Here is a 20,818-nt window from a genome sequence, read left to right on the forward strand (position 1 = left end):
TTTCAAGCCAAAGATTTTCAGTATCATAGACATATTGTCATTGCTGTAAAACAAAGTAAGCATTTCTGCACTGTCACATTTTTTCCCCCTGTATATTTATATAAAAGATGTACACATTGTTCCTCTTTTTATTTTATTTCCCCTGAAGTTGATCTATTTATTCTTAATTAATGGACACTGTGAGTACCTGTAAAACCGAAGTTCTCGTTTCTCATTTTGGGGCTTGTTTAATTTTGAAAAAAAAAAGAGGAAAAAAATACAGGAAACAAATTAATCTGCTCAATTTTGCCAGCAAAACAGAAAGCAGTTATTTAAATTATTTGTGTACAAATTAACAACCAAATGCTTTTTGTAAAGAGATAAAATTGAAATCCAAGTAAAATTTATTGAGAAAGTGCTTTTCAGAGACATAAAGAACTACGCATGCAGATAATTAGAAAATTAAAAAGCCAATCAACAGAGTCTGAAACATGAAAGAAAAATAATTTGTCAAAACATCTCCAACAAGGACTGAGGCATGAAAACAAATCAATGAATGCTTTATTTGGTGATTGAGCAAAAGGAAGCACAAGCTTGACTAATTCTTTGATTGCAAGTTCAGTGGAGCATAGTCTCAACCTTAATGGACGTTTTGAACAAGATAATTTCAAAAAAGTCAGTCAACCAGTGGATTAGGGTGGACAGACTGTTTAATATATGGTTAAAGGATATTTGAAGGTAATTAGCATAGCGGTTAAAGAAAATATCAGAAAAAGACTAAATGACGCTAGTCGATGGAAAAACTGAATGAAAATAATAATAGGCCAAAAACTGAACCTTGAGGAACTCCGCCATTTACATAGGTATTGTGGGAGGAATGGCACATTGTTTTTAATAAGAGACTGATGATTTAAACAAACTAAAGTAAACATGTCTACTACATAAAGACCAGGAAAAAATAAAACAACAACAAGGTATTTTACTTAATGGCACCAAGTATATATTTTATCTACAACAGAAAGAAAACATTGAAACGAGTTAAAAGATCAATCACCTTTGACACCTTCCAGATGATACAACGGGTGTGAAAACAACAATAAAGAACACACTCTTTAATCCCTGAAGTTGAAATTACATTTTGCTATGAGGACAGTGGTGGATTTTCACCAGTTTCATCCGGCAGTTGATCACCTTGTAATGGTCACATTGAATTAACTGAAAGCCTAAATTTGTTTGATTTGTTTCCTCTGAAGAGTCTTTTGCCTCAACCTTAAATATTCCCAAAAGCAAAAATAATTTCAAGTTCATTTCTGGTTAACTCCATTATTATTAAAAGTAATGGAAACACTATTGGCCTGACAATAAAAATATCATCAGACCAATAGGGTGAAAAAAAATTTAAAGTATGTGTTTCAACTTTATTTAATCTACATTTTGATCTTTAAAACTATACTTTGACTGCCCTTGATGCAGAGCAAGACACACAATCGAATTATTCCTTTGAGAACCATGGTACTCACTCATGGTTTTTTTACTTGCTCATAAGGCAGAAGTTGTCATCACAGATTCTAGTTGAGTAAATGAAAATCATGTCAAAACAGGTTAAATACTTACGTGTATTTAATGCAATAGTTAATCACAAGTAAAACAGCTTGAGGTTTTACTTCTGAGACCCACAGCAAGGGTAAACAGAGCTGGATTAATGCACAATTCACAACCTTGAATCGCAAAAATTGACAAAATTTGAAAGATGAAAGTTTGTTCTATAGTGTGTTCACTATAACTTAGGAGGATGAACATTGTCTGAGCCTGTTGATGCTGAGAGTGCTTTGTTCTGCAGGAACTCTGACACAAGTGGTGCGACCACTTCAGGGTTATTCAGGTGGACGTGATGATTGCCTGGAACCTGCACCACCGTGTTCTGAAACACAGAAACGTGCATGAAAAAAAAAAAATAAAACTTGAATTGGCTGTCTTCTCACCAGTGTGTAGGAGAAAAGGTTGATGTTAACGTGGCACCGAAAGTTTATAGATCATGTCTTTTGAATTTAGCACCTGCAATGGGGGATGCTGATAAATGCAACTAGTTTAGACTAGCGAAAGCAAAAATAAGTTATGTTTTTGTGATTCTAAAATAAATTCAACACCGCAATAACTATTCTATTTTAGGCTTAAAGCACAAATTTCTTGTGTTTTCGCTTCTTTATTACACTTTATGCTTTAGATCATCAAGAAAGAGTAAATACAAAATACAATTTACAACCAATGATTTTATTAAGGGGGAAAGCTACCATATCAAACTGGCACTGTCTGAAAAAGTAACCATCTTCTAAGTATAACTTGTTATACTATTGGTGGCAACAATACCTATCAAGCCTTTATGATAACTGGGAATGAGACTTTTGCAACACTGTTGAGAAATGTGCCCCACTCTTCCTTACAGAATTATTTTAAATCAGTCACACTGGGGGGTTTTTAAATGTTGAGGTCATCCCACACCCATTAATGTCAGTGTTCAATGGCTCATCAAAAACAGTACTGTAAAACTTAAAAATCATGTGAAATATTATCCTTAAAATTAGTCAAAAAGAAGTGTTTAGTTCTGTTTTAAATGTTCTGAAATCAGTGTTGATCTCTATCAACTCCTGCTGAAAAGTGAACAGCAAACAGCCCTGTGTTGACATGTATTGATGAAGAACAGTGGACCTTTTGAACTTGGATATTGGTTGACACAACTCTCTTCACAAAAGCAGTCAGGAGGAATTAACTCACATGTCGGTCCCTGAAGGCCTGAAGAAGAGCTGATGTGTATTTCTTCTGATCAGACTCGACAAACATTTTCTCAAAGCCACTTTCTGCTCTGTTAAAACAAACGTAAGCACACGTATTCAGTGTGATGAAATCCAAGTGGAATCGGAAAAAAATAAAAAAAGTGAAGCGGAAGAAGATCTTTACAGAACAAGAAGGACAGGGGCTTCTATGCTTGACTGCAGCTCCAGACTCTGCTCCAGACTGATCCGTACTACGTTTCTCTAAAAACACAAAAGAAACGTTCACAAGCCGCATCGCGTGACTACACGGAGTCAAACGGCGCAACAGTCGCCTACCAAGTTGATCCGAAAGTCTCTGGAGAACAGAACTCCTGCAACAGAGAATTATCAGTCGCGCTTGCAAATCCTTTATGAGGACAAAATACAGTAGATCAGACGTCAGAAGGTTATTCATGTACCTCCTTCAACTTTAACTAGACCTCGCTCTAGGAGGATCTTTGCAGACTGCTCAGTCAAACTTGGGTTTCCAGCCAAAAGCCTAAATGTTGAACACACAGTACGAAACCGAACGAGTGTGACATATAATAAGTCTTGAAAACAGCAGATATAAGAAGATGTGGTACCTCTCAACGGCTTTTTCGTAAGTGTAAACTCTCATCTTCTTTTCTTCCATCTTCTTTTCAAACTGTATCATCTCATCCAGCCCCTGTCGTAATATTCTGGGCATTTCTTTCTGCAAATAAATTGACATCCAGTGATGTCAGAAAGTATTTTAAATAATCCATTTTTCATATTATTCATTTCTCTGGGCTCTTGCCTCCAGCATTCCAGAATAGGATAAAAGTATGCAACAAATGGATCATTTTGAATCCAACAGGTTAATATATCATCATTCAAAGAGATAACATTCAACAATATTTCCTACTTTTTTTTTTCATTGAATGCAAAGATCTTTAATGACATTCTGACATAAGAATTTAACTGAGAAAAGCGCTGTAGTGTTGGTAAAAATACCGGATCTGTCGGTAAGAATCCGTAGGAATCCAGCAGCACCAAGGCATCCACCATCTCTGGATAGAGAGCGCTGAACTGTGGAAAACACCACATTGTATCATTTATACAAACAAAAACTCTGTGTTTTATTTCAACAAATACCAGTATTGCAGAATTGTGAATTGAAAGTAAAATTATAAGTGCTTTTCAACATTTGAAACACCTGAAAATTTGACATGAATTTCCTTTAATAGGGGCTCTACAAATTAAGAACTATTTTTGCTGTAGTTTTATCTCTTAGGTTAAATCTCTATCATTTTTGCACATCTACAAGCTGACATTTTTCACAATTTTTCTTTGCAAAACATTTTTGCTGTTTTAAACCCTCCGGTTCTGGCTCTGGTTTTGTGTTTACTGTCCTGGAAGCAACAGCTAAAGCTAAAGCTCAGTCTCAACTGTTTTGTACCATGTCAATAGTTATTAACCTGCATTTAGCTCCATTCTCTTCTCATAAAGTCTGGCCAGATTTCCTGTCCTTACTGAATCAAAGGCTTTGTCAGAGCATGATGCTGCCACCACCGTGTTTCACAATTTATGTGAATTATATGTTTGTTTCCTTTTGTAAGGAGGCTCACTCACCATTCCACCTACGTTACCACCTGAAGCAAAAACAGGAATATTATTAAAATACAAGAATACTTTACGGCTCTACTGTAGTTCTTTTCTGTATGTTTACTCACCCATGCTGTGGCCAATGATGGAGAATTTGCTCCACTGTAGAGCTGTGGGTGTAATTTTCCACATCATCAACTCCATTTTGAACCATAAAACGAGTCTTAAACTCCTGGTCTCAAGTAATACACCACTGCTTTCAGGTAAACTGGAAATACATGCTGCTAGCTAGTATAATGAAATTTGATTTGATTTAATTGCCAAAATGGGAGTTTGCCAGTTCTGGTCATCACGTACCATCAACAACTCTGCGCATGTCCATCACGTAAGAGGGGAAGGCATTCAGAACTCCAGGAGGACGGTGGGATGAGCAGCCGTGACCTGCCAGGTCGATTGCAACATATCTGAAGTCTGAAAAAAGAATGAAGAATGAGGAGAACCTGTCCTCCTTTAAGAGTTACGGCCACAATTATTGGCACCACTGGTAAAGACTTTTAAGCAGCGTTGAAAAGCATTTGTTTGTCATCTAAATACACAATTTAACACTGAAAAAAGAATTAATTTAAACAAATTTAGTCAGTGGGAAAAACGTCCAGGGGAAAAAAAATCATCAGTGCTGTATTTAAAGTGTTGGATGCTTTTGATTTTTAGATTTAATAGTTTTTGTTGCCTTGGGTAATATATATGATGTGACACCAAGGTCATTCAAAAAGGCTCTTCTAAATCAGAAAGACAAGAGGTCATGCCATTTAAAAAATGAGTCAGGAAGTAGCTGCAACAAAAAAGCTGCTCAACAATAATCTTGCACTTGTAACCCCAAAAAATGTACAATTTGAAAATGGGAAACAACTGAAACTGTGACAAACTAGGCTGGATGAGAACTCGAGTTTTTCTTGGTGGTATATAAAACTCTTCGAAGCTCACTGTTAGCATCTCGGTGTGACAGTATCCATAGAAACCATACACATGGAGTTAACTGAATGCTGATGGCACTTTAATTTGAACTGAGTGCTTTGGTCACATGAGATTAAGGTTGGTAGGTTTGCTGTGGAACAAATGATAACTATGTGGAAAAGCAACACATGTCCACTGTTATATAAAATTGAGAGCTACTATTACTTTTATAGACCCCATGTTACAATAAGGGCTGGGGTTTGATTAAACATTCAGTGTAATTAGAAAACATGTTTCACATTTAATGCAAAAACAAAACAAAAAAACCTCACCTTTAGGTAGAAGAGGGAGCAGCGTGTTGAACGTCCCACAGTTGTCTGCCCAGCCATGCAGGCACAGAACTGGGCGACCGTGATCAGGACCCCAGATTTTACCTCTGATCTCCCCCCATGGGACTGGTACACAGAGCTCTGTAACTGGACATGCAGTGATGAGGTGATCCGATACATACTGTTAATAATTATGATGAGTGACGTGGTCTCTCAAGATAATTTTAGCCCATCAAAGAAAGACCTAAATAATTTTTTATACACTGAAAGTTTTTAAGCAGGTGGTTTCCAAACATTTCCTAATGAGCAGTACCAACATGTCAAGAAATTTAAAAACAAGAGCACAACAAAAGTTGTACATACATTATTATCCATTTAACCCGAAGGTTTGAAGTAAAATTTTCCAAGTTTCAAGATGGGAAGCCCCAGTTATTCAAGATGGGACAGACAGAGTTTTGAATAGAGTTGTAAATTTCTTGAGTAGGGCACAATCGTCCCTCAGTCTCCTGCTGTATGTTTGTTGTTGAAGAGATCTGAAATACTGAATGTATCCAAATAGATACCTTTTGGTTTAGTTACGTCATGCAGGTTTATTTTAAAACATCAGAAATCAGCTCTACCCCCAAACTCAAAAGAATGAACCGATGCTAGGATTTTCGTCTTATCATAGTCATTCATATCATGAATCAGATTTCAGACCTGTAAGCTGCAGACCAGGATAACAGAAGAAAAACTGAGGAGCTGACCTCATCTGAATTGGTGGTAGACCCCTGTGCATATGCACCATTTCGTGGAAACATCATAAGAGTGAAATCATGTTAATGTTACTGCTCATGTTCAGGAATGTTTGCCACCACTACAGATCTTATATCTCTGTTTGACTAAAGTCACACAGGCAGCTTTTGTTTTAGTTAGGAAGAGATTTGTTTTCACATAATTAGCAAAAGGAAAAAAGTAGCAGATTTGAATTTCTGCTCCAAATTCAAGCTGGGTAAATAAGTTCAAACTCATTTTTTTGTTACAAAAGCTTTATGTGGCTCTGTCGATCAACTACTATCAAACTATCAGACATGATATAGCAATAGCTACCTGCTTGCTTCATTGTACCGGACGTTACGTGTCTGACACCTTTTAAAGCCTGTATCATCTCGGACAATTCCCCAAGTTAAAAAAAATCTATTAATTCAAAGTCAAATAAAATAAGAAAAACTTGCTGTCAACTTTGAACCAAATATTTAAATTCTTTCTGAGCCTCGCCGATGTCTTCCGGTTGCTGCATACCAGTTAGTTCAGTGGACGCTGCTATTGGATAAACTGGGATCCGACTGAGAAGTTTGATCCAATCAGCGTTCAGTCGGGGGGGAGCGTACTTTTCACCCAGTGCAGTGTTAAACATTAACCAGCAGAGGGCAGGTTTGTCACTTGATAACAACCACTGACATTCTGATGCCTACTTATTTCTTCCTCCCCCCCTTTTTGTCACTCTGAGCTGTTTTGGATCATCAGGCAAATTTTGGATTCAGACAAAAATTACAAATGCAATTTTTCCTTTTTATATTGATCTTCTAATTTTATTATTGTTATTATTTTATTTTTATTCTTATTTCTATTTATTCATTTTTGCATCATTGTACCGAAGCAGTTTTCTAGCCTGAGAACTTGTGGCAACAGCAATAAAGTGATTCTGATTCTGATTAAATAATTATTATATTTAATGTTATGACATTTGGTCAAGTACTGTACATTTGTTTATCATGGAAATAAGTTACATTAATAAGCTGATAGTTGAGCTTATAGTTTGCAAATTGTGTGACTAAATGCATGTTAAGAAACTGTGGTCGGTATTTAAACATGTACCTACATTTTGTTTGCATGTAGACCGGTTTTGCACCATGTATGGATGTGAAACCCTTACATATGCAGATCTTCTTGAAATTTTAGGTCCAACAGCAGTGAACTGATGAATCTACAAATGAAATAATAAAAATGCCATCATGGAATGCTTTATCTAAGAGGAAACAAACTCTTGAAACTGAAGTGAAATTGTCGGAGCATTCCTTTGTCACACATGGGACACAAACAGTAGGTCAGATGATTTGTAGATGAAATGAAGTCCACTTATTTTTTTGTTTATGAGGGTTGTTTTACATCATTCTGACTTATTTTACATGCATGGTAAATGATCCGGAGAAATTTGGGTTGTAGAGAAAACATTGCAGCTGGTTTATACATAACATCTAAGCTGCAGGTGTAAGCATGAATATAATAATAATCAACTGCATTATTGTTGGCTTGGACAAGTCTTAAAAAAATACCCCACTTTTTTATTTCTCTTCTTGAATGAAAATGTTTAATCAAGATTGTGTGGGTCAGTGTATGACTTTAAAGCTTTATTGTCTAGGGAATCACAGGTTGTTGTGACAGAAAACTGTCTCCGAAGGTCAGTTTGGGACCACAATAGACCTTCTTTGCTTGAGCTGCACATCCTTTTAAGATGATGTCCTTTGTATACTTACTGGCTCTATTTCTTCAAAGCCAAAACAGGAGGGTATTTTTTTTCTAACATCCAATCTGGCTGAAATCCGAGAGCAGAATAAAGGAGGGAAGTATCCCCTGAGCAACGCTCGGCAGGGAGCATCTATGGAAACAATAACTCACAAGTCTAATTGTGCAGATTTTAGAATCCTGGAAATCAACAAATAGGATGAAGCACAGTCTTTAATGTTAGTGCTGAGATGAAAAAAAATAGCTCAAGTGGAGGCTATTACTAGCTAAAATTAAAAAATAACAGCATAGCTGTTGGTTTGATTTAATTAAAGAACATGACTGTTCTTTAACAGTCATGTGAGTTGTGGCTTTTACTATGTTGAAGAATTAATCTGGGAAAGATGTTGTCTATGAATTTTTACACATGAAACTTTATGCAATCACATGCATTTATTCCTAAATTGTTGTGTTGGGATCTGGTCCCTAACTTTGATCATAGAAAATATACTGAAAGAATTAGAAAAGCTTGCTTTTAGCTATATAGTAACCAATTTTCTTTTTTTTGTGTGCATGTTTGTTCACATTTCACTCTGTAAAAAGCGTTTCTGTCTCCCATACTTTTGCTGTTTTCTTTATTTCCCTATGTAGATGACATTTCTGTTAAAATTTTAGAACATGCCATTTAGAAGACGCAACAGACATGTGGAAGAAGGTGCTCTGGCCTGAAACGTCCAAACCGAACTTTGGTCTTCTTGTAAAACAATATGTTTGACAGAAAACCTTTGGTAAAACATAGTGGTGGCAGCATCATGGTCTGGAGTTGTTTTCTTCAGCAAGGACAAGAAGCTGGTCAGAGTTTCTGAGAAAATGGATAGAGCCTCCAACAAGAAAACACTATGGAGGCTGTAAAAGACTTGCGATTGAGGACGACGACACTAAACTTCCAAGTAGAGCTACAGTAAAAGAGTTTGCATTGAAAGGTGGCTAAGCTGATGTTTGTTGGGCATCAGAGGTTGGTGGTGGTGAGAGTGTTTTTAAGAGACGTGCAGGAAGAGCAGTAGACTGAGAGGAGTGCTGGAAAAAAATTGGGTGGCAGGACAGAGGGAGGGAGTATAAAAGGACAGTTTGAGAGGGGGGGAGTCAGGCCAAGGAGAAACTTGAATAACCACACAGGATCATTTTTGAGCTTGCAGGTCAGTAAATACCTTTACTATTGATTTTGCATCAGAATCTCTGGCAAAAACTGGAACATTTAAATTAATGTCAAAGGTTTAATGTAATTTAAATCTAAATCAATAGACTGAGGAACAGTTTCTTTGCAAAAACTGTTAAAATATTTAACTGAGATAATTGGTCCTGGTTTATAACAGATATGTTCAAAATGCATAGAAATTCTTCCACAAAAAGATATCTTTAGATCATTTTTCACAAAGAGTTGACGAGCACAAGCAAATCTTGGAGAACTATTGCCTTTAAAGAGAAAAATATCAATAGTTAAAAGAGAAATGCATGCATGCATTTTACAGCTATAATAATCTTTGATGATATAAGATGCATCTACTGTGTATCTAATATCAATTTATACAAAACTGCACTGAGGCTATATTACACAGTCACTAAGGGCAAATGAGGTAATAGATTCAACACATTCTGGCAATGAGATGCCCTTGAACTGAGTGGGGTTTGGCCCGAGGCCACCAAACCAAACAGGAGAAATGCAATGCCACACAACAAGATAACACTGTTTGGGAACTTTTACAATCCTCCTAAAACTGGATTTTTTTCTGCTACTTCTCCTTTTTGGAAAGAAGAGCCTTAATCCCTAACTAAGTGTGTTTTATATACTATTTTATACATCTGTTTCTTGTCAGACTTTTGTCTTCCCTGATCATGGCGGATTTTGATATGGTTCTGAAGCACTGGGGTCCGGTGGAAGCGGATTACAACACCCATGGGAATCTGGTTCTGACCCGGTCAGTGGTTCTGGAATGATAAGACTGTTTCCATCCTTGCGTGACAGATTGTTTTCACAGCAATAATTAGTGTTTCAATAACAACACGTCCTCTACTGTGAATGAAGACAGGAGTTGATGGTTATGGTTATTTCTTGTCATGATTTATAAAAATACAAATCAGACATCAAATTTATTATTGGTTTTTAGTGGTTATTTCAGAGTATTATTTTGTATTCTGTTCTGTCAAACAAGCTGATGTTAGCTGGTCAGGCTTTCATTTATGCCTAACAGTCATGCTGTTGGATTGGATATCTAACATTTATGCATGTTGAAATATTAGATATCCAATTTCAGTAAGCTGGCCAGCAGTGTGCAGCACCGAGTTACCCAAAGTTCCAGACAGTCTGAGAAAACTCCAGTTGCTCAGACACTTCCCCTAGTGCCTCATTAAGAGGAATTTCTGGGATTAGGAAAATGTATGCAGATTTGAATTCCTAAGTTTTTAAAACAGTGCTGAAGATACCGGTAACCAGCCTATCCCTTCTCATGAAAATCTAAGTTGTTTACCTAAATAGTTTGTCACTAAGTTTTTGGTGCAATAATTCATCATTCTTTGATTCTTCTTTCCTTTCCCCGCAGCTTATTCCATGAGCACCCAGAAACCCAGAAGCTGTTCCCGAAGTTTGCTGGCATTGCCAAGGGAGACCTGGCCAGCAACGCAGCTGTTTCTGCCCACGGCGCCACTGTGCTGAAGAAGCTCGGTGAGCTCCTAAAGGCCAAAGGCAACCACGCCGCCATCCTCAAACCCCTGGCCAACACTCACGCCACCAAGCATAAGATCCCAATCAATAACTTCAGGGTGAGGATGCTGCTTTCATAGCAATTCTTCCCCTTTAAAACGCTTCTCTTGAAGTAGTTTCCCTGACGTTCTCGATGTTTCCTTCCGTTCAGCTGATTACTGAGGTGATCGCTAAAATCATGGGGGAGAAGGCCGGCTTGGACGCTGCCGGCCAGCAGGCCCTGAGGAACGTGATGGCGGTTGTCATCGCTGACATCGACACCACCTACAAAGAGCTGGGCTTTTCTGGTTGAACAATCTGGTCACACAAGACCGTCTTGGATTTCAGCAATCAGAAAATCTTCCACTTGCAAACACTTTCACATCTTGACATTCAATGAGTAATAAGACTGCTGATTAATTATACTAACCTTATCCTTAAAAAAATCTTATTAAGCTCAAGAGACTTGCTTTCATTGTAACTAACTGCTTGTTCGCTTAATGCACATCTAAATTCTTGAAAACGGTTTTAATGTACTGTAAATCCCATTTTACCAATAAAGACTGTTCTGCTTCTTCTTACTGCTCACTTCTTTTGGTGATCTTTCTGTGTGTTTGTATTGTTTACCCTGAAAGGGGAGCTCTAGTAACAATCTTCCTGTGTGAAACACTGTTGAAAACAGAACAGGTAAAGTATTTTGACACAAAATAACTATGATAGAAAAGTAAATCAAGGTAAAACTCAATTATTATAATAGTAGTGGAAATGAAAGCTATTTCATAGAATTACAGACCAATTAAATAGTTTTGCTGATTGCGGTCAGTATGTGTTTGATTCTTGATGATCATTAAGGGTGCTGATCTCCAGTCTTCATTTCTTTCTGTAAATGATGAATTGGCTACTTTGTAAACACCAGATGTGACAATGGTTTAAAAGTTCATAAAAATTTGTTCACTTGGGCCTCTGTTGCATTGTTGAGTATGGAGTTGCTTAAGGATTGAAGATATCTGCTTTGGTTTTGGCCCCATTAGACTACGGGTTAGCTTTAATAATCTGGATCTATGCTATATGAAAACACTATGGGGAGTTAACTGTAAGATTACCATCTTAAAATCTTGTGGAAAAGGGACGAACTCAACAGTGTTGAAAAGCTAACACCTAAGGTAACTGTTTTGGCTGATTTTAGATATTTAAAACAGCTCACACAAAAGATGCTCATACGCAAAGAATAAAACACTAAATTAGCTTATATTAAATGTCATAGAAGACTGTTGTTATGCTTATGCTTGCATTCTCAGACACACAGCATATATTCTAACTACATGTTACATCAGTTTGCCTAATAAGTAATACCTTATTGTAAGTTAACTTAATTGTAAGTTTACCAGAAGAGGTGGTGCGCTTCTCAGAACTCCTAGTTGTTATTTATCCCACCAGAATCAGAAAAGGTTGTTGAGGTGATGCAAGCATCAAACTCTGCTAACATTACTTTAACATTTTAAGAAAACTGGGAGACACATTTCTGTTAATCACAACAAATATTTCTTGTGAAAATTAATATATTTATTAGCTATAATTATAGGTATACTACATCCAAGAAAATCTTCTAATACGTTTTCTCCATTTATGTTTTTTTGAATTGTTGTGGTAGCCTTCCACTATTGTGAGGAGTTCTTCACCTTTCTGCAAACTAACTTCATAAAAGTTTTAAGGATATCTTTAAATGTAACATTCTCTGCATGTTTTTTTTTAGAAAAAAAAAGACGAGAATTGTTATAACTCAAAATCTGAATATAGTGTTAGCATAAAAACATGCTGCGTCAGAGAAATTGACTAGTTTTACTTGAATTAAAACTGATAGTAGCGTGTCATGCTGTCAGATACAAAACTATTCAAACACAGGTACTCAAACCCAGTTTCTCTTGTTTCGTCCTCGGACCTCTTTAAATAAAATACCTTTATCACATTTCAACAAAGTCTCAACAGTGTGAGTCTCCATGAGTGGAAAGTCATGGCCTTCTCTTTCAGCTTGAATGGTCAAGTGCTTCTGTCCGTTTTAGCAAAGACGTGCGTGAAAGAGCCAAGAGATTCGAGGCTATCAGCGCTATCATGGACATTCCTGCATCCCACTGACATCCTGTTGTCCTTCCCAGTCCTTACTTGGTGCCAAAACACTGTTTGGTTAACTTGTCTGACGGATAATTGCCTTGATGATAACCTCTTAATAGTGCGTGTGTGAATGTGTGTGTGTGTGTTTGTGCACACATTGTAGACGTGACACAAAGCACAATCCCTTTAGAGAGACACACCTCTGCCTCCACTTCTCCTCAACCTTGTCCTCTGAAGTTCAAACAGCTGACAGCTCAGCTGAGGTCAAAGCTTTTCAGCGGATCAGTAAACCCGCATTACACGATACGCTTTGTGAATGAGAGGCAATCAGGTGTATGCTTGAGAAATGTGTCACAAGATTTTCTTAGTTGCGTTTTTTTTACAGAGTTGGTCTGCATGGTAAAGCTTTTTTTTTTTTCTGAGTTAACACATGCACTTAAAAAAATCAGCATTCCAGGAAATTATTGCAATCACTGTAACTGCTGATTAGAAGATTTTCTTTATTCATCTGAGAGCTTGGTGGGAGTCTGGGAGGCTAAAGAGAAGGTTGAAGCTGTATATCTGAAATCCTGCTATACAATTTTGCAAAGTAATACCTCTCTTTGTTGGAAATGCCTGTCTAAAACTCCTAAAGTCTAAGTTTAATGTTCTGATAAAAACATTTTTTTATGGTTAACGCCACATGCACCCCCTTGGATGTTCTACACATTTTATTGCTTTTACAAATCAATCAAGATCAACATTTTTTTTTTTGGACAAATCGATTTACAAAAAACTTCAATGTCAGAGTAAAAACTAATTTCTTAAAAAAAAAAGACAATTAAATAAAAATCAGGTGTAAAATAAACGACTGCATAAATATTCACCCCCTTCAAATTATTATTTAGTAGATGAACTTTATGCTGTAATGACATCACAGAGTCTGTGTCAATGGATCTCAGTCATACTTGCCCTAACCCTAACCCTAGACACTACAATTTTACTCAATTTTTCCTTGGGTTTTGATAATATTATGTACAAATATTACGTTCAACAAAGCCCACTCTGTAAAACAGTAGTGCGTATAATGAAATGCCTACAAAAATATTCAACAGCAATAAACAGTCTTGGTCATATCAAACAACAACAAAAGCAGAGACAGGAAATTGTCTGATATCTCAAAATGACTTGATGGCTCCATCTGCGTACTCAAGTTAATTTGGACTCTGTGGACATTCACACGGCCACGGCCCAACATTTTGGCAGGGAAACATATTGTATACGTTGCAAGATTTCTAGCATATCTTTTCTTTGACAGTTGGCAGTGATTTTAGTTCACAGTGGAGAGTGATCAAATGCATATGAACTCAATGCAAAGAACTTTTAAAAAATAACTGCACATCCCACAAACCCATCTTCACTTTGCTATGAACAAAAGCGTTTGCCAGCTCCATGTCACTCCTCGTGACCATCTCACAGGATAAGAATAGCGTAGGAAAGTTGAATAATTTCAGCAATTCAGTTCACAAAGTGAGAAATACATATCATATCAGTGATACTGTATATTTAAAGTTCCTAATTTTTTATATTGATGTTCATGGCTTACAGATAGTAAAAACATAAAATCATTATTTACTCAAAATTAGAATAACACAAGACCAATAAAAAGCGGAGTTTTAGAAGACACGGTTTTTATGCAAGGCCAGGCTGCTCATGAAGGGTTTTTAACTTTCCTTTAGTACGACAAGGAAATACGTGGAAAAGAAAAGCTTAAGCCACAAATCATGGAAAATGTGAAGTGGAAAGACACACAGGAAAAAGAATACAAAAGTCTGCTTCTGACTTTTCTTTCCGATGCTAACAGTAAAGTCATATTCAATATATTAGAAAATGTTTGATGAGGTTTTTTTGTCAGACGACAAGTACCTTTTGAAAATAATCTTTAAGCAGGTCTTGCACATACTTTTCACTAAGCTTACTGTATTAAAAACTCTGTATTTTACACTTTTGTTTCAGAAAAAAGCAGAAAATGGCACCAGCAAGGATCAATCAACATCAGCACGCGCACTTGTTTCCCAAAACTAAGCAAGAGATTTGTTTTCCAATACAGCAGATATTTACTGTATCTTTTTGGATAGGTGACGGACAGATCAGCATTAAATTTAGCAGATGATTTACCTGCAAAATAAATTAGGAATTTAATGACTGGACCATGACCTGAACTGTCCATGGTTTAACTGTCAGGTCTTTTAAAAGTTTTACTGTTTTCTGCTCAGAATGTTTAGTCCACTCTAAGCAAATCTTCACCAAAAATTATTTTAAAACCTAAAACAAGTTAAAACCAAAATCTATCTTGCCTATATGAAAAATACAAAAGAAACTAACCATTAAAAAATACACTGTGGTGTGAAGAAAGAGGAACAATGAGCCAAAAAGACAAGTAAGAAAATCAGCGTTTTCTTCCATCAAAAACCTGGTCAGAAGAAAAACAGCCATACAAAGCAGAATATGTTAAGGACCTACAGGAGAAATTAAATTAGACAGCACTGAACTGGCACTAAAGTGATGGTGGATGTGTGTACTGTCTTCCATTTATCCAAAATACTACATTAGACATTCTTAGACTGTATTGTTCATGCAATACAGTCTAAGAATTATTCTCTTGTCTATCATCTACAGATGAACAGAATCAAAGCATATAACAGAAATAAAATGACAGTGACGTCACAGCAGAAGTACTGTCTTAGCGCAGTTAAAAATGGTCAATTTCAAATCCCTGGACTTAAAACACACTTTCCAAATCATGATCGTATCTAAAACAGCAAACACACCCTAAAGACGTGACAGTTGATGTTCCACGAAATCCGCATAATTTCCTCATGCTTAGATCTGTGTAACGTTCTCCAACAAATCAGCTTTAATAAGAAACGTGACAACAGCTTTGACTTCACCTTTAGCTTGTATTTGCATTTTGTGAACTCTTATTTCAGAGCATCTTTCTGAAACAGCTGAATGAACATCCTCTTGAGTGTTATTCCAGATTTCTTGCCAGAGATGAAGTCATACACAGACTCAAAAGGTCATCAGCTGATCTTTGTGCTACAGAGCTGACAGGGTAAAGTGCAGACAATGTGCAGATGGACATTTCGTGCTCAGATCATTCCTGGGATGTGTCTAAATAGGTCTTCCTTCTGCACAGCATGGAGAGAAAACAGCTTTGAGACGCAAGAAGACACAAAGCTATCATTGTTTTCGCAGAAATTCCTTTGTCTCACTAACTCATTGTAGTCTTCAGTTGGAGGTCATGTGTTTAACATCCTGTACGGTGGAAAATTGCCAAAATGATAACTATTAATAGCGTGCGTGTTAATGTTTGCATGCAGACGTGACTCTAGGGACGGGGTCTCTGGACACGCTCTGGGTGTAGACACACCTTTTCCCCCAACTGACCTCCTTTGATATCACAGAAATGAGCTTGTGTCTACTTAAGACGACACAAGACTTGAGCTAAGGTTACATTTTTATTTGACGAACAGAATTCAAAGTTATAAATCCTAATTACATACATCTCCTTATATTAACAGGAGATTTGTATTAAAGCACATATTTAGGTTAAACACACAGCACTATGTACAGCATATTGGAAAAAAAACAAAAAACTATGGCATACCATCTTTAAAACTCAATACATCAACAGACACACACAGATGAAACAAATGAAATAAAGCATTACAAAGAAATACAAACAAAGACAGCAGGAAAGATTTTACTTCAATTAAATGACAGAGGGGAGCTAATCGAAACTTGGCTGGTCGATGTCCGGCGGCATGGTGCACCTGGTCAGACTGGACAGGTACAGAGCGGTAGTGTTCGGAACGAGACCAGACGCCACTTTGAGGATAGTGAGCAGCCTTCGCGCTGAACTCGTTGCTCCTTCAGGAGACTGTGGAAGAAGAAAAATGAAGAACTGAGTGACATATATAACTAACTGGGAAAACACAAATATGTTGTAGATTAGATAAAGCCCTTAATTTATCGTTTATTAATATAGTGAAATCAACACAGAAATGGTTCCAAAAAAAGAAAAACAAAAAATCAACCTTTCTCTATGGATGTCATGAACACTATGTAAAACCTGTAGGGTGATCTAAGAGGGGATTCTGGGTGATCTGTTGGTAACATCTTGATTTGTAAAAGAATGTAAGCTCACTGCATTTAATATGAATTATTTAACTTTTATTGGAAGAATGAGAGAAATGTATCTCTAAAAGCAATATAACCTGTACTTGTTTTCCCCAAACTGATCCAGAACTGGAATATGATGAAAGCAAATTCCCGACTTTTCAAGACTGCATAGGAATTCTGAAGGAAATCACAGCAGGGGGAACAACTGGAACATGTTTTTTAATCTGTCTTAAAACATTGCATTTTTTTTCTTTCTCAATAATTGAGCTCAAATGAAAGGTTGGCTTTTTACAAAGATTCAGTGATATGATTGTCATTTTAAAAAATCTAATAAAAAGCAGAAAAACAATAATAAACAAACACTATGAAAAGTTAATGCCTTACAGTGAAAGGCAGCACAGTTTTAATATCTCTTATGAATATGCCATATTTTATTCTTTGGGCTCAATGTGGTTGAGAACAAACCCGATATAAAACTGGCATGACTCCTCCAAACAGGCAATAAACTCTCATCACCGTCATTATCATTAAAGCAAGATTTAAAAAAAAAAGAAAGCTATTATGACCTCCACATAATGTTATTATTAAACATTTCTTTTGTTCTTTCATTTTAATGTCCTAATCTTTTTTCTGGCTAGTAGATTAAACTTTAGAATGAAAATATGCTCAGTAATTGTGGCACAAACCTGATCCTCAGCAAACAACAGAGGGCAGTGGAGCAAGGCGGCCAGCTGTCTGAGAGCATCCAGGCACCCTGTGCGGACCGAGGCATGGCGAGCTGGGCGGACAATAGTAAAAAGATCAACCACTCACAGAGAAAAGGTGTTTATTTTTTCATTTTTTCAAAAGCCTCTATGTTGAAAGCAGTGATTTATTAGTACTCTTCCTAGCTTGTGGTACACTTGTGTGACTCTAGAGAGGATTTGTCATACCATTAGTAGCCACGAAGCAGACTTTCCCAAGGAAATATCCAGGATCCAAATATTTCAGAGAAGCTTTTGCTGACTCAAAACTATGACAAAACAATAACGAAACACATAACAGGATTATTTGTTTGAGCATTTACTCTAGTACAAAGTAATGTGAAATACTGCAAGGAGTCTCTATTTATACAATTAAATACAGAAGTCATCTTTTCTGCCCAACAGGAGAACGTTTTCTAATTTCATATGAATTTGGCTTCCATGAAGTTATGAACAAATGATAAAATATGGATTTGACTCTATATTTCTCTATAATCATACAATTTGGATCAGTTTTTCATGCCAAGACCCTTTAGACAGAGGTCAAATCAATGCTAAGTGAATAAACTTAGAATAACAGAAAACAAAACCGCTGGATTTGAATGGATTACCTGTTTTGTCAAGTGACTGAGATTAAACATTACCTCTTGTCCGAGGTCAGATTAATGATGAACACCACCAGGTCGATCCTCGGCCGACTCTCATCGTTCTCCATGGGAAGCGGGAGACTCTTGGCTAGTCTCCTGCAGTGAGGGGGGCATGTAATCAGTCACAGAGACGTTGAAGAAGATCATGGTAGCTGATTTTAAACTGGCTGTAAGAGCAATAGGAATACTTTGCAATAAAACTGACATGAACACAACAATGCCACACTTCCTAAACTAGCCCGTATCAGACAGCTGACCTGCAGCGTTAGAAGGGTGAATAGAGGGTCACTCACACATTCACGGTTACAGCCGTCTCCTCCACCAGGGTATCTGCCAAGTTCTGCTGAAACTGCTCCTCATTCTCCACCAGCTGCGGGGAAATCACTTTGAGTCAACATTAAAACTTGCTGGTTATTAAATTCATTATTGAGAATCAAACCATTTGAGAGGTCAAAACGCCTCAAAATTAACTGCTTCGAGTGAATGTATATTCAATTTTTGATTTGTTTCCTTGAGCACAGCAGATATGCCCTTCATACAAAAGAGTGATTTATTTAGTTATGTATATTACTTTTTTAAAATTTGAGGTAAAGGAGTCGGTCAATCAGAAAAATTGTAGTTTGATTCCTGCTTCCCCACCACAGTTTTTCAGGTGTTACCTATAAACTAGCAATATTCCAAGCTTTTTGATTAGGTTTAGCTCAACTAGTCAAAACAGTCTGGATACTAGTAGGTAAAACAAAGAATAGGCATTATGAAGCGATTATATTTATACTGGGAACAATAATTTTATCAGACTAAGCTGTGTATAAACCCAAATATGGGTTGAGTTTGTGAAAGTACCAGAATATGTCAAAACTTAGAACAAGTTAAATAGATTAACGTCCACACAGTCCTGCTTTACGGCGCTACATACATAAAAAAAAAAAAAAAAAAACAAGCTCACCAGGATGTTGGCCGTATTCAGATCAGGAAGTTTACTGAACGGTTTTAACAGAGACATTTTAACATTGAGAGAGATAAATAATATAACCAGAATCAACTCAGGATATTTAGCAAAACAATCTCGTGTACGTCTCGGCTCATTTCTTTTGCTCGCGCTTCTTTTTCGAACGTGTATTTGACGTCATTACGTCTGAATCGTAGTCACTGTGCGCCATCTGGCGGTGCCAAGCATGACCTGCAAGTCATCCGTTTCGATCTCCTGGCAGGAGAGATCCCGTTTAGTTAATGGGAAAATAAATGAACAAATATTGCAAAAAAAAAAAGTGTTTTGTTAAAGTAGTAAATGTCAGGTTAAGTAAAATTGATATGATTATTTTTATTTAAACAAAATTAAACAATTGTCTGGCAAACATCTTTACAGAGAAGTCGTCCGGTATTTGTTTTCTGTCTTGTTTTTTTGCTTGGGCTTGTAGTCAAATTTAGGATGCTTTTCATAAGACTTTACAAGCTCCAATACATACAAAATACAAATTATAACAATGGCTTCAAATATAAAGCAACATTTCCATTAACATTCTATTAAACATCACACAAATGAATGTAAAAGCTTTGAGTATGCATGTTTCTTAGACAATACTTCATTTTTTTTTGTTAATCATGTAATTAGTAATACTGTAGAATCTGTTATGCATAGTTTGGCACTCTTCCAGTTACATTTAAAAACTTTTGGAATCTGGTAAAGATCAGATAATTTAACACATCAAAATCAAACATTTAAACCCTACTACTGACAAAGGTTGTACTTGCCTGGACCTTTAAAGAGACATATTTTTCATTTTAAGGGTCATGTAAGAAATATGTGTTCCGTTGCACGCCGAGGTGGATCTCAAATTAGAATACCATCAGGAACTATTTGAATACAAAAGGCAACAAACTAGTGATAAATTTAAGGTCATTACCAATTGTAGTTTACAGCAAAAATCCACACAATCTTTTTCTTGGAAAGGTAATACATAATACAAATAAAAAGAAAGCATTTTTATTAGACACCAGATTTCTTTAAAGTATATTTGTGTACTCTGAGGTATATCCACTAACTTGCTCATGGGCTACTTTGGAGCAAAATACTACATCTTTTTGGCATAGTGGTATGGAGATGATCAATCTGTGTTACTGCTGGAAAGAATGCAGGCTGCATTGCAAAAGGCTTTGTTAAATTTTAAAACAAACCTCGAACTTTGTCAGCTGCAACAACTAGATGTAAATGTAAAATGTACAGCCTTGCTACTCAATGGGTAATGGTGTCACAAAACATATTTGAATTGTGATAAGTAAAAGAAAAAAAACATAC

The 20,818-nt window shown here is 36.5% G+C and overlaps 3 protein-coding genes across 4 annotated transcripts; 1 reads left to right on the forward strand and 2 right to left on the reverse strand.

Annotated features, from left to right (window-relative positions):
* Nucleotides 1-518: 518 nt before the first annotated feature.
* Nucleotides 519-6,923, reverse strand: serhl2 (serine hydrolase like 2). Of its 2 annotated transcripts, none has more exons than XM_023333156.1 (12): nucleotides 6,728-6,923; nucleotides 5,642-5,779; nucleotides 4,713-4,826; nucleotides 4,484-4,525; nucleotides 4,383-4,402; nucleotides 3,765-3,839; nucleotides 3,374-3,483; nucleotides 3,209-3,288; nucleotides 3,087-3,121; nucleotides 2,935-3,011; nucleotides 2,752-2,839; nucleotides 519-1,900 (listed from the first exon to the last, which is right to left on the reverse strand). In XM_023333156.1, the coding sequence occupies exons 1-12, from the start codon at nucleotides 6,783-6,785 to the stop codon at nucleotides 1,757-1,759; spliced, it is 981 nt and encodes a 326-aa protein (XP_023188924.1). In that variant the 5' UTR covers nucleotides 6,786-6,923; the 3' UTR covers nucleotides 519-1,756. The 2 variants fall into 2 exon arrangements, with proteins under 2 accessions (XP_023188924.1, XP_005797625.1); XM_005797568.2 differs by having other exon boundaries at nucleotides 5,642-5,785.
* Nucleotides 6,924-9,221: 2,298 nt separating this feature from the next.
* LOC102219983 (myoglobin) lies at nucleotides 9,222-11,441 on the forward strand. The gene is made up of 4 exons (XM_005797508.2): nucleotides 9,222-9,318; nucleotides 9,997-10,098; nucleotides 10,720-10,939; nucleotides 11,032-11,441. The coding sequence occupies exons 2-4, from the start codon at nucleotides 10,016-10,018 to the stop codon at nucleotides 11,170-11,172; spliced, it is 444 nt and encodes a 147-aa protein (XP_005797565.1). The 5' UTR covers nucleotides 9,222-9,318; nucleotides 9,997-10,015; the 3' UTR covers nucleotides 11,173-11,441.
* A 5,016-nt stretch (nucleotides 11,442-16,457) lies between these two features.
* Nucleotides 16,458-19,621, reverse strand: cenpm (centromere protein M). Its single transcript, XM_005797509.3, has 6 exons — nucleotides 19,469-19,621; nucleotides 18,816-18,892; nucleotides 18,520-18,618; nucleotides 18,065-18,144; nucleotides 17,819-17,910; nucleotides 16,458-16,890 (listed from the first exon to the last, which is right to left on the reverse strand). Exons 1-6 carry the CDS (start codon nucleotides 19,523-19,525, stop codon nucleotides 16,741-16,743), a joined length of 555 nt encoding a protein of 184 aa, XP_005797566.1. The 5' UTR covers nucleotides 19,526-19,621; the 3' UTR covers nucleotides 16,458-16,740.
* Between the last annotated feature and the right edge of the window lie 1,197 nt (nucleotides 19,622-20,818).

Source organism: Xiphophorus maculatus, chromosome 5 (genome assembly GCF_002775205.1).
Source record: "Xiphophorus maculatus strain JP 163 A chromosome 5, X_maculatus-5.0-male, whole genome shotgun sequence".
Classification (NCBI taxonomy): Eukaryota; Metazoa; Chordata; class Actinopteri; order Cyprinodontiformes; family Poeciliidae; genus Xiphophorus; species Xiphophorus maculatus.